Source organism: Apteryx mantelli, chromosome 2 (assembly GCF_036417845.1).
Source record: "Apteryx mantelli isolate bAptMan1 chromosome 2, bAptMan1.hap1, whole genome shotgun sequence".
Classification (NCBI taxonomy): Eukaryota; Metazoa; Chordata; class Aves; order Apterygiformes; family Apterygidae; genus Apteryx; species Apteryx mantelli.
Genome location: NC_089979.1, coordinates 125095528 through 125122230, shown reverse-complemented (window position 1 = coordinate 125122230; position 26703 = coordinate 125095528). Strand labels below are relative to the sequence as shown.

At 36.7% G+C, this 26703-nt stretch overlaps 1 protein-coding gene across 1 annotated transcript in view; it reads left to right on the top strand.

Moving 5' to 3' along the window:
• The window catches only part of CMC1 (C-X9-C motif containing 1), a 45808-nt gene that overhangs the window by 1840 nt on the left and 17265 nt on the right, over positions 1-26703 (top strand). Inside the window, exon 2 of the mRNA XM_067291486.1 lies at positions 10206-10298. Coding sequence (XP_067147587.1) covers positions 10206-10298 — 93 coding nt within the window. The remainder of the gene's footprint in view (positions 1-10205; positions 10299-26703) is intronic.

Below are 26703 nucleotides of genomic sequence, written 5' to 3'. Positions count from 1 at the left end.
GCCACAGATATTCTCGTGGCTTTGCTGGGCAACAGGGAGTGAAGATCAAGGAACCCTCTGAAGCTCAGGCTGTGCAAGCTGTGAATTACAACATGATTTGTGTGGGAGGAGTCTCTGTGGCACAGATAGGGAAAGAACTGTGGCCGTGTTATTAGGTGATTGCATCCAGTATATGAATTGATAGATAAGTCCTTTGACAAAACTTGATGTTATGCTGTTTTGTTTTATCTGTCTTAATAATGAATGCGCTGTAGTCCAGCACTGAAATTGTTCTGTGTATGCAGCACTTCCAAAACTTTCTTTGTAGAATGCTGGGTGCAGTGGTAGAGGTAATGGGTTTTTAGAAAGCTCATTTCCCTTTTAATATGCATTTGGTTACAGCTGTTATTTACAGATGGTGATGTATGGATCCCTTTTCAAAGATTCATGAAAGCTTAAAGAGAAAAGTAAGGTTATTGACTAATTTAAATACACCGTACAGGTTTTGGCACCTTCCCCGGCCGTCTTTAGGAATCTAAAAAACAAAGGGGTTGAAGGCTTATTTCATAGTCCTTTTCTTAAGCTACTTAAAATGCCTGTTTCTGACTGTCTTGTGGTTGTGTGGAAATCTAGGTAGTTAAATACAGCAGTACATCAGTGAAAGGAGAGAATTAGGCTTGCACCCAGTTGGACTTGGGCGTGACTTGGGTTGAAATGGCATGGGCAGTAAGACAGGATTGGAAGAGTATACTAAAGGAAGTTATTCTACAGCTGGAAGAGATAGGAAAGAGAAAAATAATGTTAGGCAGATATAATAGTGTTGAGCTTAAAGGGGAAAAATATATAAATAAAAGAAAGAATGGTCTAACCTTTTAATTTAGCTGCTCTTAGATAACACTGGCAACTAAGAACTTAATATGCCACCGTCAAGAAGAGAATTGGATCAGAATGACCTTTGTGATACTCTTAGTGTCTTTGGTCTGTATTGGGAACCTGAAGGGAAAGGATCATTGTGATTTCCTGAAATTGCTTGACAGCATATTTTAGAGAACTGCTCTGGGAAAAAGAGGTTAAAAAAAAAAAAAAAAAAAAGTCGTATATTGGGATGCTCTGAAGAATTTTAGAATACTAAAGAGTCTGAAAGGATTCATTAGAGTTAAAAATCCAGAATAATCTCTGCAGTCCTTGTGTTAATGCAACCCAAAGGCTTTCAACCTTTTTCTGTGCCAGAACACCTCATTCCCTGTAACTTTTGAAAGGTGGAATTATTACTGGTATGTTCTGATCATATCCAAGATTTTTAGGCCTTCATTTGTTTGTATTGTATGTGCTGATTGCTGATTAAAACCATAGGTGCAGAAGTTGTAGGTGAATGAGGTCCATAAGCCTCATCAATAATTGTCAGAAGGGATTTGGGGTTTTTTGTTTGTTTGGTTTTCCCCTTCTAGGTTGCTCATAACCTAAGTTTTCTGTAACTGGCAGGTCTGTCATACCTGAACAGTAGTTTAGGCTAGGTTTTAATGAACCCGCATTGTTTTCAGTAGCAAGTATTAAGCCCTGGTCTGTAGTTAGTCCTTTAGGCCCTGTAAGTGGCTTTGCTGTGTGATTGAAAGTGTAAAAATCTACCTGTGTCAGAGATTTTCAGAAGTAACTTCAGGCTTGGCTGAAGTTACTATTATGTATTGGCTTACTATTCAGTAGATATAGAGGCAGAATCAATGCACGTGTAATTAACAAACATGGATGCTCTGCCTGGTCAGCTTTTCCTTTTCTTTCTAGATATTACAGACTTGCTGTAATATAGCCATTGTTAATTTTTAGCAAACAAGCTTGTCGGTATTCTTGTAATCCAGTACTGCCATATTTCAAGAACACATGAGCCCCAAAGCAAAATGTAAGATAACAAATTCAGCCAGCGAAAAAGGTGAAAATTGACTTTGAGGTGATGATGGAATGGTGAGAAGTTAAAGCTTTGGAAATTTTCCCTGGTGTTGTCATCCCTGTACTCCATCTTAATTTAAAATGATATATTGGATAGAAAAATCTCAAAATCTGTAACTTTTTAAATACAAAATATATTTAGTCATATATTTAAATTAAAAAAAATTATTGCTGCATAGAGAAACTGCACTGATCAGCCTCTTTTGTTTCTGAATTAGGATTTCAGAATGTCACGTATGTTATGTCACTTGGATTATACTGCTTTTTATGTTGTCCTTTTATAATTTAACACCTATGTGCAAATGAAGTTACCAAGCTCAGTAGCGTTTCACATGCAGATGTTTGGTCCTGGTCTGTCATCAGTAAGTTCACGTTGGATGTTTTTAACTGATAGCACCCATTACCTTTGTTTTTGTGGGACTGAGGTTAGAAACCAGTATGCTGAAACTACTTGTCTCTCTGGCCCCATTGAACTTCTTGGCAGTAGGGGCACAGGAGCCCATCACTGTTTACAGGATTGGGTACTTAAAGTATTAGATCTTAAGAAGCATTCAGATATGCATTATTTTTAATTACAGTTGTAGGAAAGTCTTCAATTTTAGAAACATCTGTTTTTTTTCCCCTCACATGACTTGAATGGGTTTCTCCCTAAATACATTTGATTTGATGTGTGATTTAGTATTTTAGAAAAGAGGTTTTAAGTAGTTGACAAAATATTCAATGATGGAAACTATTTTTTGGTAAATATTTTTAAATTCATGTGCATATATGAATTAGCATTAATTAATGTAAGGTTGGTAACATTTTTATCAATACTAAGTGGATAAACTAGGCAGAATAAAGAAGATCAGAATTTTGGGTTAAATGTCTTTTTTCCTGGAGGAATAGTAGCATACAATTACCTTTGCTCATTCAAAACACTTTTACAAGAATACTAAAATAGAGCCTTTAGAGCCAATAGTCTGATTATGAAAGAAATGTTTGCCAGTAAGCCTGCAATTAACACTGTATTGCTGTTTCTGTTACTAATAAAACTATACTTTTCAAGGAGTTTTGTAATTATATCACAGCAGAGTGTTTTAAAACAAAACTTCGGGATGAAATGGAGTGGATTTACACACAGAAATAATTTTTAAGTGATATGAAAAGTAGAAAAATTTCCGAATCTAATGCACTTATGTAACTTAAAGCTATAAAGTTATTATTCGTTGTCTATCCCATCCTAACAACTTTAAATGTTTATACTATATATCTGCATATGGAAAAAAGGAGAGAATGCCTGGTAAACTTAAGGAAGTTGAATGGTCACAGATGAAGGCAAGATCTTCCTTTCCAGGAAAAGAAATGTGTTACAGCTTTGTAGAATGATATTTTCTTTAAACACAGAGGAAATTAAAGAATGGGAATTCTGTGTGTGTTTTGTTTTCTTTTCTTCCCTTACCTGTAATAACTCTATTTCTTTTATTTTGGCTGCTGAAATTTTCATTAATACTTTTCAAGTTCTATTTCTTAGTTTTCTGAGATGCCTTTTCTATTGTAACCATTCTCTCACAACTGCTTGCCTTAGATGCCAGCTGGTAGGAAAAAAGAATGGTAACTTTTTTTTTTTTTTAAATCACCTTTATGCCATGACATTTCTGAACCAAGGCTTAGGTTTTAAAATTCTAATATTTTGAAGAGTGTTACATCATTAACTTTGATTCTTGCATCTCAATTGAACTCTCGCTATAGCATTTTTGCTTGTAAATAACATAGCTGAAATACAAAGATTGATATAACTGGGACTTAGAGGTGAAATATTATAACAGATGATAGTGTAAATATTAAAATCTAGTGTTCATTAAAACTTTCCCTGTTCTTCATTTATCCCGTGTTGCTTAATGAAACATCTGAAATGTTTAAGGTACTATTTTGGTCTTTATTTTAGTAGGGATAGATAAAATGTACTAAGAAAATCCAGATTACAAGTTGTTTAATAAGAATTGCCTGTACCAAAAACAGTGTTGCTGGAATTTCTTAACTCGCTTCCATTTGGATGCTAAAGGTATGAGGGTTCTGTAAATGTCTGTGTAGACAAATCTGTATTTTTCTACTTTTATTTAGCAAAACAGAAGATTGGGGAGGAGGAGAAATTCATAGTGCTTATGGCTGCAATTTGAGGAGTGCCTTAAATTGTGTAAGCAGAATTGAAAGCAGCAATACCACCCACAGTGCAGAGTTGAGGAGCCATAAAATGAATCGGTTTCTCAGCTGATCCAGCTGAGAAGTAGCCTTTTTTTCTTCCTTCCCCTCCTCCCTTTGTCCTGTTAGCTTCCATCCATATCAGTTCTCGAATTGCATTGGTTTGCAAACATTTGCGCTGAAACATGGGATTAGGCAGCATGGTGGTAGGAACTAGCTGGTGCAGGGAGGAAGATAGTCAACTGTGGAACTGCTGCTTTTAGTAGTTGGGTGTTGTGTGGCAGCTGAAAGTATTTGGCAAGCTGCAGCCTTGGTTCCTGAAATGAATAACTTTCACTTAAAAAGTAGCTCCTGGGATCTCTTCTTATTAAGCAGGGCTATTCAGTTGTCAGCAGAATGTATTTCCAAGGATTCCAGTCCAGATTTTCTCCATGCTTATTTATCTCAATTCTTCTGGGTTATCTGTTTCCCTGCTACCTGAAGTCGGTGTGAGAGATGAGAGCAGAGCCATAAACTACCAGCAGGATGTAGTGACAAAAGAGTGAATAAGGTCAGTGACAACTCTGTTAAGTGGGGAGGGGAAATAATGTGACTTTTCTCAGGACACTGTTCTAGCAAAACTTTCACCTTGGTATCCTCTTTTTGTAATAGTCATCTAATTAATATGACAAGCTGGTACAGACCCTTTAATTATTGGATCTATAAAGCAGCTTTCTGTTTCATCCTCCTCTTGTCTCCTTAAAGGCCTGCTGTCTACTGCATAGATCTACATGTGGTCCTCTTTTCTCAAGGTCGTCTTGGGTTCTGTGGTTAGGAGGTAGGTAGGAAGCAAGGACAGTGTTCCAGTAGTCTCCTTTGTTATATATTCTGTTCTAGTGGTCCTATTTGATGCATGTATTTCCTGATTTTTTTTTCCATTTTTACAAAAATAATGAAAACCGTTAAACCAGGGCTGTGGTCCTTGGCTTTCCAAGGCAATAAATAGTTTTTGCAGCTGAGGGTTTTAATCAACCACAGAAAACTATTACAATTGTAGTTTTGTGCCCTACATATTGTATTCAACCAGAGAACCGTTTCAGGCATTGAGATTTACCAAAACCCACAGATTTTATTTGTATATAAAAAAATTAAAAAGCGTTTTTAATGTTTTGCTGAATAGAAGAAAGTCCCAGTTCAAAGAAATAACAGAAAGAGAGATAAATTACTACACTGGGCTGCAGTGGTATGGAAAACAGTTTCTTTTTCATGGAGGCACTCACTTTATTTGTAATTTTTCTCCCCTTCACTCTTTTACTCTGGTAACTATCAGTTTATACCTTTGACCTGTTCTTTATCGTCTCTTCTGTTGCTCATCTCCACAAGGAATGACAATATTCTGGAATGTCCTGATCTCTTTCTGTCTTCAGGAAACATTCAGTAGTTTTACCGCACTGATTCCTTGGCTCATTTCTTATTTGCATTTCTAGGAGCCAGTGACTTTGATGCTTTAACACCTGCAAGACTGCATTTGGTTTTAAATTCTGGCTTCTGTGTATGTTTGTACAAATACTTAAATGTTACTGTTAATTGTATTTAGTCTGATTTTTCCAAAAGAAGCATCCTTTTACTCAATTAGCTTATTTTCATCGGTCTGTCCCTTGTAACTTTTGATGGTACTAGCAAATTATAACAGAATGCAAGATAAAAGTAGCATCTTAAAAACACATAAGTTACTCTAATAAGCATGCCCAAAGTATGGCTGTGGAGGGGAGGAGGAAGAGCTGCTGCTAACATTTGTTTGGCCTGCTGGACACTGAGAGAGGTGGTGTGTTAGCCCACTTTGTAACCAAAAGCCATGGTCATCTCAAATAGCCTCTCCAGAAGACCAGACAAAGTAGATGGAGATGGCAACCAGAGATATCACATTTCAAATGAGAAAGGTAAACTGTAGGAAAACAGACTTCTTGCATGTGGAATATTTTCCAAATATTTTGTAGGGATAATTAATTTTGTAGATGTTTTCAAAAGAAAATAAAACAGTTGGCAAAGCAGCAGTGTTGTAATGCAGCTTCTGTAGGGACTGATCTGCAGCAAATCTGGTATTAGAATAAGAAACATCTTTCTTAGTGCAGAATAGTGAACTTTTAAAAGAGAAAAAAAATATTATTCAGGAAGTTGTGACACTGTTGAAAAGACAAAAGGAATTGGTGGTTTCACATCAAGGCTGGCTGTCTCATGTTTTGTGATGAAGTCTCGCTTCTGAGGTGCTCTTTATTTGGAAGTTCTTGCCATGTGATGTTACTGCAGAGCTGATTAGGTTGGACTGATGATGATCTTTTTCCAAATGCTTGTACATTGCCATAAGAAATGCTCCACATGCAAGCATATTCCTCTAGCTGCAGTTAATATTTGTTCCTTGTTTTTCTTTAATATTTTTGCACAGGTGCTAGGGGTACCAACTTCACTAAATTGGTTTAAGATCCTAGAACAAAAAGTACTATTTAAGTGTAAAACAGTAGTTTAAAAGCGAGAAAGAATATTAAAATACTTTTGGACACTACAATTCAAATTCATCAGTAGATATAATATTTCCCAAACTGAACATTTGAGCTGTTTGGAGAGGTGGTTGCATCCAGATGCATAAAACTGTTGATAAGTATCAGTTTTAAAGCCATGAAAAATACAAACAATTCAAATCGTCTTATAATGTCTAGCTGGTAGTTTTATGGAAAACTGTAGGTGAAGATCATAAATGTTCTTTATTACGTTATTGTTGCTTCCTCTATAAGTTACCTTTGAATTACTGTTGTAGCTCTCTTGACTGTTCTTACTGGACACTGCCCTATGTTTTGATGTGCCCTCTCCTTCCTGCATTTTCATTTCAACCTCTGCAGGTGTGATAACATGGGACTAAAAAGAAGGAGTTTCCCTGGAGCACAGGTGTGTTGTGGTCCCTCTTGAGCTGGTGATAGCATCAGTATGACTAATTATTGCTGTCAGTCTCTTATGTGCCTCTTATTTTGAATAATCTAAAGGAAAATAGGGTACTTAACCAGAGCAAACCCAAAACTCTGTAATTCTTTGACTGCTCGGGGTTAACAGATCTTCTCTTTATTTGGAGGAAGCCTTTGTCCTGTTTCCTTTTTAGCCTTCGTTTGCCTTCTGTTTGCTTATTCTCTTGAAGTTCTTTGCTTTGGAGTCCGGTGCCTTTGCTATTGTGGGAACTGTGGTTACTTCTAGCGGCCTGTGCCAACAGGGGAAATCCAGCTACTCTTCCCAGGCCCTGATTGGTTTCTGTACAATCTGCTACGTTTTCCAACTATGCAAAGACCTCTTGCTGCAGAGGACTCCACTTTTGGATTATTTAATACAAAGAAAATCTGATCTTAATGAGGTGTTACATTGCAGTTTGATAACTTCAATTTGGAGTTTCTGTGGCATATCAGATGTATTGACAAAAAGTAGTGTGCTTGGGACTTTTTTTTTAATCATATCTGAAGTCAGTGTGAAATATACTTCTTCAGTTAATCAAGTTTTGCATGTATATTTCTTCAGTACCATCACTTGCATCCAGCATTTTCTTACGGTGATTTTTTGAGGCAGGGAAGTATGCCACATTATGCTAGGCAAGGTGCTTTCTTGTAACTGGAGCTTAAATTTGGAGACACAATTGTCATAATAACATCTACACTGACTTCTGGACTGAGCAGCAGATAACACTATTGTAGTCCAAGTAGGATTTAATGTTCCTCCATCTGTTAGCTAAACTGCTCAGTTAGATACTGATGGTTAAGTATTAACCATTAACTTCAGTAGATACTGAAGCGTAAGTATTTCTTCATTTCTTAACTAAGTGAAGTAATTATTAGAACTCTGATAATTAGATCAGGTTACTTTAAAGTGTAGACCATCTGAGAAACATTTTTTGTATGTATTTGAGTTAGTTTTCTGCCTTGAACTGGTTAAACTGGTACTAGTGCTGATATGATTGGGGTGGGTGAGGGCAGTGGGGTGCTTCTAGATCTTCCCTTTGGTGGCAGCTATCAACTTTCTTGTTTACCTGTATCCGGACCCATAGATCAGCTTAGTCTTTGCCTACCCTGAGCACTTGTTGGGGGGGGGGAGGCTTAGGCTATGTTTCGAGCATGTCTAAGCCAGTGTTGTTGATGAAAGTCATGGTCTTCCCTCTGCTTGTTCCTAGCCTCACACAGTTCCCTCTCTTGGGCCGTTTATGAGTTATATAGTGAACTGCATTGGAGAATTTATCTTGCTGAAAAATTGCCTGCCAAAAAATGTATTTGCCTTTAAACCAAATTAGCTTCCCCCTTTCTAGTTCACCACAGGGGGGAGTTCATCACAGGGCTGCAGAACATATCTGTATGGGCAGAGGGCAAAAAGCATCACAGGGACTGGGGGAGGCCAGTACTGCAGTAGTGCCAGCTTGTTTTGATTAAAGTTGCTGAAGGTGGAGTTGAGTAGTATAGCTTTCTGGTGCTGTTTTTTGCCATGTCATTCAGCTGAATGGATTTGTCCTGCTTTTTTGGAACCTGCTTAAAAAAAATTGACTGCTTTGTGCTGTCTATAACAATAAATATTCTCTGTACAGTAATTGTACTGATATTCTGAAGAAAACTAAAATGAACAATATTTATCTGTAAATGTATTATCTCAGTCATGAAAATTAGAGCATAAAAGCAAATCTAAGTCTTGAGCTATTTGTGTTTGGTATTTTTGTTGTGTTCACAGAAGATATTTTCGTCTTCTTTCTTTTGCTGTAGAAATTCCAAATAAGAGATTTCTGATGAGAAAGATGAGTCTTTAGTTCTGATTCTGTATATTGCTCATTATAATCTTCTGTTTTGTTACCAGATTCCTGTAGTAATAACACAGATTCAATATTGTCTAACACCACAGCCTGAGCAAATTTTAAAAGACGGTGAGCTAGGACTGACTAGAGAGAAATGTTAGTCTCTGCATTGTCTTTTGATCTAGAAGTAACTGCAGGTACTCTGAAAAATAAGTAACACTTGAAACAGCGAGGTACCCTAGATTTTGTTCAAGCTTCCTTACCTTTGGTACATCACATTTAATTTTCTTCATTTAATTTAGTTTTTTTTAAATATGAAATTTTAAATGAGATAATTGTCACTCAAAGTAATAGCATGTCTGACAGTGTAGAGTTTTGGTAAGCTGAGCATCACAGCTGATGCTATGTTGAAGGATAACCTCAATGTTAAAGGCTAAATAGTATGTTTGAGGAGGAAACTGAGATATTTAGTATAACTGTATAAGACTATAAAATATTTTGAACAAATATCCATTAAATGTTTTTTAACTCAAAAGTGAGGAAATAAAGCTGTGCTTGATGAATTCTGATGTTTTTTGATTTTGAAGGGAGTGGATTTCAAAATGCAATACTTTTTTCCAAGTGGTCCATGATATTTAACTATATCAAAAACCACTAACTGTGCTCTGAGGACTGAGTTCTGTTGTGAGAGAACTGAATGAAAACTGCACCAGTACTTTAAGTGTAGAATTCAGGCAGTAGCATTTGTTCTTGTTAAGTTTAATTTCTCAGTGAAGAAACTCCCAGACTGTGTATTTAAGCAGCTACCTACGGTGTGGGTGTATGTGCTTTTTTTAAAAAAAAAAGAACTTAAGGCTTCCACATAGTAATAAAAATTTCAGGTTGTGCTCTAATATGTGTTATATTTCTCAGCTTTGTGATAGTGAATAAAAGAGCCATAGTTTGTACTTAAAGACAATATAAATACAAAAATATTAGTATCCTGAATTACAATGTAATTCTCAATTTCTGTGCAGGTTGTATCCAGACCATGTTTTAGTAAGATGGAAATTAGAATGTGCCACCAGAATCTTTTCCATTGTTTTTGGTTTATCGTGCACATTGATGAGCAGAAAAGGAATATTCAGGATAAAGTTCATATTAGTATCTGAGCAATTTTAAATCTTGGACTTTCCTGCCTTTTGATCCGTGTGTGGAGCTTCCACAGTATGTTCTAGTTTGTTACAGATATAGTATGTCTTCTATAAACAGTGTTATGTTATTTCTGTAGATTGACTTACCTGATGTATAGAAAAAAAACTTTTTTGCTCTCTTACAGAGAATTCTAAGCTGAGACATGTAGAAAAAGATGTTTTGATTCCACAAATAATGAGAGAAAGGGCCAAGGAACTGTGTTCAAATAAAGTGCAAGGTAAGATTCAAATATTCATCAGAGATCAGATGTATTCACTTCTGTGTTCTGAATGTAATCCTTTTTTTTGAAGTCAAGTAGTCAGAGAATTAATATGTATGATCTGCATCTTACCCATTCACCGTGAAAGCAGCATATAAAACTGTCACGTTGGCTTTGGCTGCTTTGTGATGTGGACTATTTTCCAACATAACTTGTACTCGAGAGCTGTGGAATTTAGTATGATTGATTGGAAAATTTTTCACATCTCTGTCTGGAATATGTGATGGCAGAACAAGATGAGAGTTATGTTCCTGTAAGTACTGTTTGGTACTTATAAAAATGGAATTGCCTCATGTGAGCCTTCAGAAAGGGCCTCCTACCATCCTTATAAATAACAAGTTTATTTAAATATTTCCTGCTAGCTGCTTCCTTCCCCATCCCCCAATATTTTAATGACTGCTCTGTTAGACAGAAGTTGAAATAGGTTGATGTATCTGCTTTTGCATGTTTTCATTTTCTTTTGAAGGGTACTGGACGAATAGCCCTTTAAAGTGGAATATCAACGCTTACTACTGGTACTCTACTATTCATATATTCCTGGAAGGAATTTGGAACTTTTTTGGAGTACTAGAAAGATAGAACTACTTACACACCCGGGTTAGCCAAGAATGTTGCTGTAAAAAGAATGTAAGAGTGGGAGGAAGAAACTGAGCTCTAGAGTTGTCCGAATGTACGTCATGTGCATCATACAAGTGGCATGCTTTCAATAGCGGGTGCTTGCTACTTGGCATCTAGATCCTAAAACAGAAAGGACCACTGGAAAGAGATTCAAAGAAGGTGTGCTGCAGGAGGAGGATGTTAGGCCCTAGAAAGTTAGGGAAAGGTCATTGAACACTTGTGAGTAAGTTACATGGAGAGGTGGCTCAGTCTGATTGAGATGAGATACCTAAGCAATAAAAAAAAATCTGAGAAGAGCAATAGACAATTTCAGAAAACAATCTTGTAAGGCATTCACAACTAATATTGCAGAAACCAAGGTAAGAAAACAGAATTATTGGAGAACCACTGCTGCAAAAAGTCACAATGAGAATTTCAGGCTGATTTCATGGGGTTTCATGATCCCCGACAGGTAGATCATAGAAGAAAGTGTGAGCCTGTCGCTTGAGTGACAAATATTTCAGGGTCAAATTTAGCTAAAATGTACCAGCACATTTTCAAGCAGCTGTTTTTTAGGGGTTTACAGTAATTGCCAAAAGACAAAATGGAGCAGTGCTATAGGAATTTTGCAGTGTGTGAGTGGGGAAAGATTTGGGAATATCTGCCAAAAGGAAATGGGATCAGATGATGGGTAACTTCCAGTGCTGTCAGAAGGATTTAACATGTAGTGGTTTTCATTTGTTTTTGTAATTGAACAGTTTTTACTTTGAACTCTATTCCTGTTGGGGAAAAATGAAAAAAAGCTGTTATGGTAATGTGATCTATTGAAAGAGGAATGTAAGTTAAAAGTATTTTGAATAAGTGCTATTTGTATAGGTTTTTCTTCCTTTTCTTAACCTTGGGGATAGACCAAAGTTGGGGGAGGGGGTTATTTGTTTGTTTTTCTGGGATTTTTTTTTTTTTTTTTCTCCTGAACTTTCTCCATGTAGGAAGAGGACTTTGGTTTCAGCTTCTTAAGTTTCTGTGGCAGCAAGCAGTGTTGGAGATTCTTGAGCAGTGGGTTGTGGACTGTTCCCTTGCAGCTCCTCCATTTTTTTGCCTTCATAGATTTTAAAGCAAAATGCTATCAGAATTAATTTTCTTTGTGTTATTAGGCAAAAGTATAATTTCAGTTCTTTTTCCTGAATAGAGTGCATCCTTTGAAAAATGAGGCTTGTGGAAGTTGCATGGAACCTAGAGGTGGAAATTGAATATTTCTTGTGCAATTTTTATGATCAAATAGATGAACAAGACCCAAATTCATATCCCTGCTAACAAAGAGGCAGTAGCATCAGTTTGGTTATTTTGTTATGCACCTTTTAATATACATTGGGGGTAAAGCAAGGCACGGGAAATCAAGCTTAAGTAGTTTTGAAAACAGGAGAATTTATCATCTCTTAAATCCATTGTGAAATTATTCCTGGAATAAATTTGTCTTGTTAATACACAGGGATGGGTGTTAATCAGAGTAAATAGGCTGTGCTCTTTATGCTATAAACAATTATAAGCTATGAACATAAGCTGTATAATTAAGTAATCAAAACTCCTGAGATTTGGTTTGTGTGCTACAGAGTGCGCACATGTGTATGAAATTATGCTGTTTACACTAAGTGGTATAGGTACTCACTTAACTTGCTCTCAATATAAGATTTTTTTCTGGTTTACATTGATTTTGTTTGAACAACTCCTCTATTAACATACCTTTGTTTCATTTTGTCTTTAGGAAATTGTGGTGAATGCACTGGTAGCATAGGAAACAAAGCTATTCTACAAGTATGGATCTTTACAATTTACTTGATCACACTAGGTTCATATCTGTCCCTATGGGGAGCCCATATACATTCAGTAGTGCTCTGCATGAGCACGGGGGTCCATCTGTATACAGTCCATTGCCTTAGCCTGCAGCTATACCACCTAGAGCTGTGAGCTGATCAGAGCTAATAATCCAAGTAGCGACAGGCTGTCCAGCATGTGTGCAGGAGGAGAATCCAGGGGAAAATCCCTGCCAAGGATTTAAAAAAAAAAAAAAAAAAAAAAAGGTTTTGTTAACTCAAGAGGTGATACTACTACCCTAGCATAGTTAAATGGGCGACCCATTGCAGCGCTCATGTGTTAGGGTGCCATAGTACCTTAAGAGTGAAATAAAAATGAAAATGTGTCCATTCAGTAATTTTTTTATAACAATTGAAGCTTTGTGCCTGGTCATATTTCATTTTATTTGAATTTACTTTTACCTCTTTTTGAGATTGTTACAGTATTGTTCTAGTGACTGCTACATGTTTATCAAAAATTTAATACATCTTAGTTGTGGATTAATTTCATGTATAAAATTTTCAATCACTTTTCTAGTGAAAATTGCTATAAAAGTAGTATTGTTTAAAGGGTGAATGTGCTTTCTGCAAGACACAGATGCGTTTTCTATGACCATTAGATAAAATACACCCATCTTAATACCCATGAAATGTATGTGTGTGTAATTGTGTGCTATGATAGGAGGATTATAAGGAAAATTTTCTTCCCTAAGTAGCATGAGAAACCATTGTCATACAGTAATTTTTCAGTGCATTTATACAGCCAGTAGTACATGAGTTGATCCAAAATCATATTAAATTCACATATTCCAGTATCAGTGCATCTTTGGTATGCAAAAATATATGTGCTTTCAAAGTGAGAGAGGAGTGGCTATCTGCTGTTAACTCATCCATTGCTTTTATAAAATGATTTCTTCAGTGAAGTGCTTTCCTTTTAAATAGCTTTTCAAGTTTTTGGCCATAATTTCCAGTTACAAAATTTTAAATTTGAGTAAACTTCTTCAAGTAAAGTCATGGCAAATTTCAGAAACCTGAAGTTAGCATTTTTCATTGGAAGGGTTATATTTAGCTTACCATAACTTACGCAGTTTCAACTGGTCACCACACCCTCTGTTTTCCATGACTCCGCTCTGCTCTGAAACCAGGAACACTTGCTTTAAAAAAAAAAAAGAGAGAGAGAGAGCGAGCAAGCGAGCTTTGTTTTGTCTTGATCATACGTGTGGAAATGTTTGTTCCATTTCTCAAGAGTACATATTCTGCAGTTCAGAGTTAATGATTCTTAGACTTTTAACTTGACAAATTTAGGTGCAGAGGACTCTTAAACAGAAATATACTAATGGTAATACTTTATACCCTAAGTATAGTACACTCAGCTCAGTGTGATTTGGGTTATTGGCTTGGAAAGCAAAATCAGAAATGTCTAGCTGATTTTCACAGGTTATTCGTTTTGGCTTTGAGGAAGCCCTCTGAAGTTGAGATCCCAGAAAAGAAGGTGCTTAGGTCATTGAGTTAGTCATCAAGCTTTGCATTTTGTTTCTTTGTTGTGTTTTAAAGCAACACCTCCCCTCCCCCAAAGGCACCCCTCACACCCCTAGCTGTTTTGCTGGGAGAAGAGTCTTGCTCTTGTGACAAGGGATTTTAGCACTCAGCTCTCACTCAGCTTTGTTTTTTCAAAGTCTGGTGTGTAGTACTGATGCATGATCTGGGTTTGGGCCTTTCAAAGCCAGTAAGAATGACTTGCAGATGACATCTGTAATTATAACTCATTTGTATAGTTTCCAGGATTCAGTTAGCTGAATATATAGCTGAGCTGTATGTAATTTACAGGGTAAATAAAGGTATGTTTTTGCTATTAGGAAGTCAGTGAAGTAATGGAAACAATTTGGATGTTTGAAGACCTGATCCTGTTGGCGACTTTGAAGATGAGAATGTGATTGTTTCTCATTTAAAATTTGTCATGGGAGGAATCCACTTGCTTGGCCAAAGAGACAAGTTGTTGTTTTTTTTTCCTTTGGATTGAAGGGAAACGAAAGATGACGTGTCCACCTGTGCTGAGTTGAGGACCTTCCCTGGAACAAACTGTTACGGTGGTTCTGTTGTCCATACAAAGTGTATAATTAGAACAACTGTGGGTTCACATGGCTAAAAAAACTCTTAAGATACTTGGCAGTGCTTTAAAAGATGGGTTTGGAAAGTGTGGCTGGAAAAGGACATTTCCAAGCAGTCTTCCTCCTCCCATCCTCCAGTTTCTCCATTAGCCCTCTTCTCCTCAGGGCTTATGTTGATACTTAGTGAAAATGATGGGATTCAACACTACTGCAGGCTTCCCTACAGTAGAGCATGGCCAGTGTCAACCAGAGTTTCGATAATGTGCAGTTACTCAACAGTCCTGTCACTGACATTGTTTCTGTCCCTGTAGGGGCCACCTGCTCTAGACCATGACCCTTACACCTGACACATCAAGGCCTGTAAAAACAAAGTAATTCCTGTGATTGAACTGCATTTGATGCTGCCCATTTAAATGCCCGAGAATGCTTTTGGTATTTTTTCCTCAAAAAAAAAAAAAAATTTTTGTTATGCACTCTTATCAGAAATGCAGATAAGGAAATGTGTGAAATACTTAGCAAATTTCAGTTTGATGTCACTCAGTTGTGAGTGAATATTGCTTGCTTCCTTTGTAATACCAGCCAGGTTCTGTTTGTTGATGAAAAACTTCGCATCATGTTGGGAAAAATTTACCTCTTGGTACCTACAGTCATGATTCTGTGTTTGACGCTGGCAGATGCAAAGACTAATAGTGGTGGGAAATTATGTGACAGCACACATTTAAAAATTTTTGATCAGTCTTTTTGCTTGAAGTAAATTTAAATAACACAATTCATAACTGAATTTTGCTCACCTACTTTGTCTCATGGTCAAAGTACAGTCTTTACAATTTTTTTTAATTTGCATATTTTAGGAATGTACAGGAATATCATGATCTTCTAATTGACCCAAGCAAAAAGATCAAGATAACTGATGATAATCAGTGAGTTAACAGCTTCTGGTTACCTTTTCTATTAAGCTGCTGTAATCAAAAACCTCTTAAATTTGCTTGTACACATTGTTCAGTTTGATGCAAAGCCTGAGAGGCTACACTGGAGGAATCAATAGATTTTGAGACTGTCATAACCTTTTTTTGAGGGTGAAAAAAGAATCCTGCCTTACTACCTGCAACTTAATTTTTGTGAGGAGGGTAAATATAATTCAGGAGTGTAACTTCAACCCAGCAACAAAACTGCAGGTAGAGAAGGGGGGAAATTTGATCCTCTGCTGCTGTATTTATTATCTGTATCTTAAAATACATTTACAGTCATGCTTGGTGTGGCACCATGACCCTGTGTGAAGCTATTGAGATTACTGTTGTACATGTTGTGCAGTTGTCCGTTATTTAAATTACTTTAGATGTTTTGATAGTGTACAGCTGAATCTAGTACTAGTCATAAATTACTAGATGTTTTTCCTTGGTTAGTGTTTCTGAGAGATGCATTTTTATATAATGTTGTTGTGCACAGTAGCTTTTGTTTTGGAAAAATGGTTTATCTCTATATACTTCCAATGAACATTTACTCTCATCACATTTAACTATGTGAATTAATACAGTCTCTAGAGGGATTATGGTATATTGAGCTTTGCTCCAACAAACTGGGTAGAGAGAACAGCTATATGTAAATTAAAATTTGAAGAAATGAGATCTAGATCTTGTGTGTTTTTTTTTTTTTTAATGATACCTCCAGCATTAACTACCTTAAGTTAATTTAGGAGATTTTATAGAAAAGAAATATAAGACCATATTGTGTGCTTGGTGATGGAAATTTAAGTATCGTAACTAGTGTTAGGACTTCCAAGAAAATGTTTGGGGAGGGAACTTGCCCTATTTTATATATATATGTTTTTCTTCTATGTCATTTCAACCCAGCTGATCACAAGAAATGGGTCAGACTGCTAGCTTTACCACTGCAACTTAGTTGTGTGGCTTTTTTTTTTTTTATTAGGGAATGGAACAGCTTTTACAAGGACAAAGAGAAATGAAATCACTTTCAGTGAAAGAAAGAGGCCTCATTATAGCCACCAACAGCAGTTATTGACAACTACACTTCCTATTAACAAGGAGCATTTAAGAGTTTGGCTGTTGGATCTTTGGACTTGATCTAATTTGCTAGCATTAATTAGTTTCTTTTGAGCACGGACACTTGGTGCTCACAGCTATAGATTTGGAGGGCTAATTAGGACAGAAAATTGAACAGAATGGGGTAAGGCATTAACCTTCAACCATTACCAGCTGGGGCTCTGATAAAGACCACAGAGTCCAAATGCTCCTATTCATGCAAAGAGTACTCTAATGAATATCAATTTCAGCCAGGTTGCCATATCCTGCAAGCGCTGTCTTAATTTTGATTCTCTTACCTGTTAGAGATAATTATGTATAGATCTTAAAATATAATATTGGTAGTTCAGAGCTCGTAGATGACAGTCTTGATGATAGGTTATCTATGTTCTGTCTAGTCTTTTGATTTAGTTTTCTCAAGTTAGAGATTATATTGATTTCCAGTTAGGAACCTGAATCTCAAATTGTTTTCCTCATCCAGCATAAATATATTAACATAGCATAGCGTAATTACAGAATGTTAACAAATACTGGTTTAAATAGAGGAGGCCTGCATGTTTCTAAATCATTGTAGGACATGGGCAGTAATATCCGTGACAAGAACATGGACCAAGCTAACTGCTGAAGATTGAACGATGGGATAGCTGCTTTTACAGCCTTTGTGATGATGTACAAGTATTATATTGTGGTGTTGGTGATCCATTTTAAGGAGGAAAATTGTTCTTTCAGACCTTGGATTGATAGTGTTTTAACATGTGCAGAATTTGAAGTTTTGGATTATAATCCCCTCCTGGATCCTGCATTCAGCAGTAATACAGTTAGCAGTTTGTGTAAATAAATTTAATACTTTAAATGGTCATACCATATTGCCTATGCATGTGTATAAATATTTATATAATATATGAATTATGAACATTACCCTGGGGTTACTTTCACACCAAAAATAGGTTATTTTTCAACTACTGAAGTCAGAATGTCTTGTGTAAATACAATTAAGTTCAGCAGTGAAAAACAGAAGTACCTTTGGTTAAAAAGCATCTACTGTGTATTCAGAACTACAAACCAATAAGTAGTGAGCTTTCAGATAGCCTACAGGCAATGTTTTGACCTCATAAAGCATATATGATATTCAGGGTAAGGCAATAGGGAAAAAATTCTGTCTGTCATTCTTGTTTACTAGAAAACCCATGAAGCTGACAAGTGTTTTTGCCAAAGAAGACTGCTCATCCTGTCCCTTCAAGTCATGAGAATTAAAATGAAATATTAATTCCAGTTTAGCTAAGAATAATAGTTGTAATTCCATCTACTATCTTACAGTTTTGAGGCAGTGCCTTATGAGAGTTGTGGTTTTAGTCTCTATTATTTCCTGTAGACTGACATCCTTGAAAAACTATACTTGTATGTATCTTTGCATGGAACATTAAGGGTCAGCTGAGCCGGTCAAAGAAAGGGCTGGAACTGACAGGCCTTATCAAGCAACAGAGAAATGCAAGTTAAAGTAGAAGCAAACACACAATCTTAACAAGATGTGATATTTTAAGTGTTTCTTAATGCTTCTGACGTTTTGGGAGTATTTGAAAATACCAGAACATGTTTAATGAAATTTCAAATTTTCATACTGTTTTGGGATGAAAACATATCTTTAAATTCTTTTATGTAGAACAGCAGTTCTGAATATCACTCAGGTTAAATTGAGTGAGTTGCCCCTCAGATACTTATTCTTTGATGTAGTAGTTAACGGATCCTATGATAACACTGACAACACAACTTCAAGTAGAAAGCATGTTGTCTGTTACTGAATATAACCACACTCTTGTATATTATTGTTTTAATCCTTTTAATAATGACAACAAAATTCCTTTCTTTCCCATTCCCAGATTTAGGTTTTTTGGTATCATAATCGTTTGCCAGTAGTTGTCTGTGTGGTGCTGCACAGAAAAATAGAAGGGGAGATGTGTGCTCCAAAGAGTGTACTACAGGTCTGATGATTGATTGAGAGAGAAATAAAGGTTACAATAATGAAAGGTCATAAGATATTTGCACTCTATTGTTATCTCTCTGGGTTTTATTTTTAACAGTTTATCACCCTCAGAAGTAAAGGGAAAGGAGTCTTGCAGAAAAGAATGCCTGAAACATGTGCTGCGTAAGATCAGGATAAATGCCTTTAAACAAAGTGTAAGTGTATGATGGAAGGTGAGAAGCGTTTTGCATGAGGAATGAATTGTTGCAGAGTCGATCAGAGGATACGAAAAGGGATAGACAAGGAATACTAGAGCTATACAGAACACTGGGGGTATGGATGAGTCTGAAATTTACTGAGTGCCGAGCAAGAAATACCACTTAGCTGCTGAGTATTAGAAGTATTTGAGAGGAATACTAGTAAAGGTTTTGAAAAGAGTCAAGTAAGATATGAAAGATAATAATTCTGATGGGATAAGAAGTTAGAACAGGAACTTAAAGTGTAGGGATTTTGATGATAGTATAGAGGAGCAGCTTATGAGAATTTTCCTTGGATGGGGTGAACAGTTTCTTCTCTCAATATCAGCCATATTGGGAAGGAGTTGAAATAATTGCAGGAATTTGGGACATCAATTATGATAATAAGAGACCTGCCTTCTTATATTTTTCTTAAACTGAGTTTAAACAAAGGTTTCTTTCAGGTTGAAATGCCTTTTCTCAGCTCTTAATAATCAAGCTAAGAATTTTCTTGTATGTTTTTTATCAAATAAAATGTCTTACATTTCATAGCTTGCTTTCTTCCACTTGGTGATCCAGAATCTCTCAAGGAAATATCTAGTCATTCTTCTCTCTTCTCTTTCAGAATAAACTAACTTATTTTAAGCAAGCTGCCTCTGAGCCTCCAGATCAACAACATATTTGGGCTTTTAGATAATCTTAATCATATAAGTAGTCCTCTTCTAAACATTAAATCACACAGGCTACTTCTGTGTGTAAATTCATCATCGTACTTGCATACTAGGCTTGATCCAGGTCTTGCTTTGTTTCTTGGTGGCAGAAATATCTTATATGCTTTGCTATAACTGGGCATTCCTGAAGTTAATCAGAAAACAGTGCAAAGATGTGGCTTGAGATGTAATCACACCTGTTGCTTATTTGGCAGAAAAGATTTTTGAATTGTTTAAAGCATTTTAGTAACATTACAATTAAAATATGGGAAGTAGATGAACTGCATATAGTACATAAGAGTTAAAAGCACGATCCCTAGTTGCAATCTAGACTGGTCTATCTGTGCTTTATGGCATTAGCTTCAGTTGAGGAGACTGTGTCAAGCCTGAGTGCTCTAGAAGATTACCCCTGTCGCCCTGCATTGGTTTCATACGGGCACATATATCAAGAATAAATGAAATGCAGGGCTGGAAAGGACTTTGACAAGGCTCTTGGGCCATCATCTTCCCTTGAGGCCATATCTAGTATACCTGTAATTGTCCTGTAGTCTGATTAATGTTGCAGCTTCTATAGACAGGCTGTTCCAGTGCTGTTATTTTTGCTGTTCAAATAATGTTTTTTAGTTTTTGAAGGGTTTTTTTTGGTAATGTCTAAATTAAGTTTCCTGTCTGTATATCAAGTGCTTTATATTCTCAGTGCCAGCAGTGGAAAGGATTATTCCTTTCCACTATGCCTACCTCTGCCCATTGTATCTCTGTTCTATTGGTTTTTCTTATGAAAGGAAGGAAAGTGCATGTGTGTCTGCATAACATAGACACACATGCACATGTGCACACACATACATCTCTATGTCTATACATATATATATCAAGCACAGAACTTTGATTTTATCCTTATTGAATTACACTGTTTTTTTTCATATTAAGTCTTTAGTGTATCAAAAACCTGTTGAATGCTCTTGCTGTCCTCCAGTGTACTTCCAGCCCTTTCTATCTTATCTGCCAATTGAATACTATCATTCAAAACATTCAGTGATAGCACACTCAGGACAACTCCTTCAAAATCCCACTCAATATAGCCTTGCTGCATGACGTTACCTGTATTAACTGCGTACCTGCTTAATATCTGTATTTCACAATTAAATAGCTTTAAATGCTCTGTGACATGTTTTAAGAGGGAGTTTTTCTGTACTTTGTGTTGTATCCTGCTCATGATTTACAGGAATGCATCAATACCAATGCATACCTTTTGAAATCTGCAGTTGGAAGAGCAGTATTTTTACTCCTCTTCTGTGTTTATCAAAAGAGTTGAAGAATGTTTTATATGCAGTAAAAGTGAGTGTTTTTCAGAAAAACCAGCCTGCTGACAAAATACTGAAATACTCCTAAAGACTCCCAGACATCAGGCAGATTTGTGGTAGTGGTCTGAACAAAGTGGCACTTTGACCAGAAGAAATAGGACAATCTGTTTATGTGAAAAAGGAGAAAAAGTCTTATTCAGAAACCATCCTGGAAAACCATTTCTACTGCTGAGTCTCTGAGATTGCTTAGGGAAGGTGTAGGATGTTTCAGAGTTGTTTCAGGAACACAGAATTAAAAAAAAAAAAAACAAAAAAAACCCACTCTAGATACAAATGCCACTTACAGGGAGAACTGGTGCTTTCGTGTTGAAAAAAATGACATCTAGTACAGGAGAGTGACCACAGTCCGCAACTTCACATATTATACTTTGTTGCCCATTATGTTTTTTCTGCCTTTGGGGTGGTGATTTTCTACAGTAAATCTGACAGCCCAGTCAAAGTAATTCATAAGGCCAATGATGAAAAGTACTCTTTATTTTTTCCAGTGTAAATAATCTTTGTCATTCCTCATCTGTCCTGATTTCCTCCTCTTGTTTCTTTGCTTTGTGTTTCTATGTTGTTGTTTTTTTATTAGCCTTCGTAAGGTGTATATAAACTCTCCTTACGGTGTGCCTTCTGTTCATTAAGAAGTGTAGCAAAAGCATAGTCTGTTTCAAACATTGCTGAAGAAATTGAGCTCTTAAATACAGAAGAAACAGGTATTAAGAGGTTTTGCCCAAGCTTTAATTCATACAGAATACCCATCCTGGATATGGTTATAGAATAATAACCTGGACAAGATTGCGCTTGGCTTGTGTGCCATCCTATTTCATACCCCCACAGTGCAGCCTGCCCAGAGGTCCAGTCCAGTTATACTTTTTTAGGAGAGTACAGGAAATGTCCCTTCTTTCTTTCCAGATGGCCAAGCAACTCGGTGAGGAAGGTATTTGAAAGTGAAGGGCAACGTGATGGAGGAAGCATGGCATGCTGAGTGAGACCCAGTACAGCAGGGCAGGCAGACTGTAATGAAGTCAAATAGGCATATCCCCCTGCCTGCGAGGAAGTTCAGAATAAATATCTTCCAGGTTATAATACTGATGTATATTCTTACATTATTTGAAGGCATTGTTCTGCATTATTAACTTAGTGTACGCTTGGGCACGTATCTAGTTAATGAATAGAAACTTGCTACTGTTTTCCATAGAATCTGAAAAAGAAGAATATAAGAGAATATATACTATTTTGAGTTATATAACCAGAGATTTAATTGGTTATGTCTTAAATAAGAAAAAAAAATAGATCTCAGAGTTTCTGTGGTGTCTGTAATGACTTCTAGCCAGTATCTGAGGTTTAATTTTTATATTAACTACATCTAATGATGCTTCATTACTGTTGAATGACAATATTAATGGCTCTCCAGCTGTCTCGTTGGGGAGCTTTGTTGTAGAAGTGTCCTTACCTTGTACTTCTGGAAACTATTTGTGATGTAACTTGTCAGAAAATAAAGAGCATCTACATGTATATGTGCTGGAACTTTTTATTTTATACATTTAAAACAGCTTGAGAAAGTTTTAAGTCATTTGGGGGCTGGGGGGGAATGGTATGGAGAAGAATCCTCTTGCTTCAGCAAAGGCTATTACATAAGTTCATTTTGATATGCTTCAGCTGTTCAGTAGCTATGAAAATTCAGAAATTTTAAAACAGAATATTAGTGTTAGGTTTTCTTGTTTGTTTTGGGAATCTGTCCTCTTCACTCTGCCATCAAGTTCATGTAACACTAGTTAGCAACTGTGCATAGACTTTTGAGAAACATTTGTTGTTGGGCAGAGACTATGCATATAAATTACAATCAGCATAGAATCCTTGCACTCCGCTAGGAGGATACTTACAGAGCTGGTACCTTTCTTCTAGCTGCATTCTCCCAACAGACTAGTAAATCATGTTAATAATCAATTCAGGAAAGTTTGCCATGTGATTAAATTCTTTTTTTTTTTTTTGCTCAATACGGACTTAAGTTAGCTCTTAAGTGTGTTAGTTCCATTCTCCATTCTCTTGTACAGCACCGAGTACATATTTGAATATGTAAATACCTGAGTTTAATTAGTGTTTCATTACTGCCATTGCTAATGAACAGTAGGATTTCACAGTAGAATGTTTAAATGCAAAAATATATTATTGTCTCTAGTCATGCAAATCCAGCAATTTTCATCATATAGAATGAAATTCCTTTCTAAATGATAACTAGTTGGGCTTTGGACACTTGGAAGCAATGTTTCCTTGGCAATTCTATCAGTGTCACCTCATTCTGATCTCATGGTCTTACCTAGGCTCGTAGTTCCACAAACACCTTTTCACTCCAATACCTACGAGACAGTCTCATTGCAGCACTCTTCATTCAAGACCTGGCATTGCTTATCCCCACTGTACTAGTGTTTGAGTTGCAATGAGGGCTTGACTTGCCTGAAAAATAACTCAGCCTCCCTAGTAAGGGGGGGGGGGGGGGAAGTGCCTGCAAGTGTGTTAAAAGTAGCTAAAGGTAATTTAGTATTTACATTAAGGTATTTCAGGTTCCCCTAGATGCATTTCAAGTGAATAGTAAATTGTAACAGTAACTATAATTGCTGTATGTGAAGCTGGTGGAATTCCCTAGTTTCAAATGTATTTTAGTGTCTTGACAAATGTCTTGAAGTTTAATTACAAGGTCAGTATACTAAAATTTAGGTTCTACCATATGTGCTATGGGCATCTGTATGAAAAGATATTGTAATAACCAGTGTTTTGTGTGTCCAAATCCTAACTGATTGCACAGTAACTTATTCCTTGTGCAGATTTTGTAGTAACCGTTCTCCAGCGCTACCCAGTTCTTTACGGCTCAAGTCTCTAAGAGCTAATGATCTCTTAAAGTCTGTTAAATCTAAAGCAATCGGAGGTGGTGAATCTGAAAAAGTAATAGCTTCTAGCCCTCCTTTTCTCCCTTCTGCAGTCTTTCAAAACTCCAGTGGGGGCAGGAGTCACTTCAGTGAAGACTGCAGTCTTCAGAGAAGAGAGCCCTTGTGAGTGGAGCACTAACCTTGGAGACTTGTGCCAGCTTCTTGTTACAGAACTCCTTTATGATTTTTCAGTACGTCATTCAGGATGGGATGCACTTCATTCCAGGTCTAGCTGTCTGAAATAAATGTCTAGTCTAAACCAGTCATCCTGTTTAAATCTGTTAGGTGGGACTAATTATATTTTGGAACTACCTTGCGCGCGCTCTCTCTCTTGTCAAGGCAACTTCCTTAGATGAGAGATGTAAATTTTAGCTGGTTAAAATTAGGTTAAATGAACTCTGACAGTAGTCATTTTCTGTCTCAGTTCCCAAGTGTAAATGGGGATTAGACCATATATGAAGGAGAACTGTAATAGTCTCTGAATATGTAGACATTGCATTGTTTTTCGCAAAGCAAGGATGATTCTGCTGCCATGTTTGATCTCCTGCAGAAGCCACATAGATGCCCTTGAGTTTTGTGATCACTTGCTCAGGATTTCTTTGACCTGTTTCAGGTTGCTTCCACATTGCATGGGAGTCCTATTGATTTGTTAGTGCCTCCTCTAACAAGATGAAGGTACCTGCAGGTCCCATGCAGATGAGGCAGGGCCTACCAGCTCCCACCAGGATTTGGTGAAAAGTGATGTTGAGGCAGTTGACCTGTTGCTTCATTACAAACAAGGCTGAATTGGACCCAGGAGTTATTCATCACTGTAAAATTTGGGGAGAATGCTTGGAACTGATTGAAGGTTTTTGACTTTTACAGTCCCAATTAATTAATTTTTTTTTTTTTTTTAACTTTCACATCTAGCAGCAGGCCTAGACTGCAACTGAAGAACAAACAAAATTGTTTTCTGGAACTAGAGTAATTTGACATGTTTCCTGTTTCATCACTTCATCACATCACTTTTTTTTCCTTTATGTTCCAAAATACTTGATATATAAGGCATATAAGTACATAGTATGCAAGGGAGACCAGGCAAATAGTCCCAACACTATAAACTTGAATTCATAAATCTAAGACTTGCAACCAGTCTGCTGCACAAGAAAACAGATGCTATGCAATAAATTAATACTAAGCTGAATAATAAGCAAGATTTATTATTAAAGGTCTTTAGTGTAAAGACAGTGATTTCAGACTTTCAAATGCTTGTTTTCTTTCTTTGTTTAAATGCGTGTGTTTTCTTTTGTTGTTCTCTTTTGCACACATTTGAGCTTTGTTGGGTTGAGAACTCAATCTCTGGTTGGGCAGTGGTGATTAACCTACACTAAATAGGCAGCAGTAATGTGATTTGAGAATAAAAAGCTTTCATTTCTTTTAAATGAGGGGGAAAAAAAAAGGTTGAAGGAAATAGTTTACATAATCAGTAAACTAGTTAAGGAGCTGAATATTTATGCAGGTTGAAATTGAAGCTTAGTTGCCCTCTAGGGGTTTTACATTAATACAGCATATGCTAGCTTTTGGGTGGGTTTTTTTTTTTTTCTTCCCCCTTTCAGAATAAAGGTGAGAGAAATCTTTGGAAAAACTTACATACTGAAGAATCTGTTGGTGGTGGAGGCATGTGTGCATGTGCATTCAGAATGTAAAACTCATTTACTTCAGCACCCAGACAAGGGAGAAAAGATTTTGAGCCAGATTCTGATCCTGTCATTTCAGACCAGCAGCAAAGGTACTCAGGATCATCCCATCACAGCACTAAGAGGTCCCAACCATGGATGCTGCTTACAAAGAAGTCAGAATATGACCTGCGGAGCTTTCAGTCGTAAGCAGGCATGGAAGACAGAAGGGTACATGGAGATGCAGGGTGCTGTTGAGAAGGCCATGGTATTGGTAGCATTAGGACCCTAAATTCCTGCTTGTATCCTAGCCATTAAATACTGCTGCTGTTTGAATTCTGCATGTCCTCAGCCTCTGCTGACTAATACATAGAGGTCTTCTGTCCCATCTTGTCTTACAGCAGCTTGAACACTATTTACTAGATCCTGGGACTGAACTTGCTAGAACTTCTGTTTCTGCTTTCTTCTTGTCACTGTTACAGACTTTGCCTTGTTGTTTAGAGAACAGTTAACAGAAGCTGAGTTATATGATATTTGGTGGGAGGAATCATGCCTTGGGAAGACATGTGACTAGAATGGGTTCTAAACTAAAACTGTATTATTTCTCCCTGTCTAAACTTTGAATGTGCCTCCTTTGCTAATAGTTTTGTAACAGATGCATTGCTAGTTATTTCAAATAAACTCTCTGAAGTACAGTTGTATTGCTAAATATGGAAATTAGGTTTATGTGATTATTTTAGCTGTTTCTTTCATAATGGCAGCAAGGCTGTATATTATTCTAAAATCTTTTTGAATTGGACACAAATACTCAAAGCAGGCAGAATAGATGCAGTTAAACAAGCATCTCATTCCAAACTGAAGTACATGTGTGCACACAGCTTGAGGAATGCTATGTAGTTGTCTGTGAGAAGTTAGAATTGTCCCCTGAGGCTTCGTTA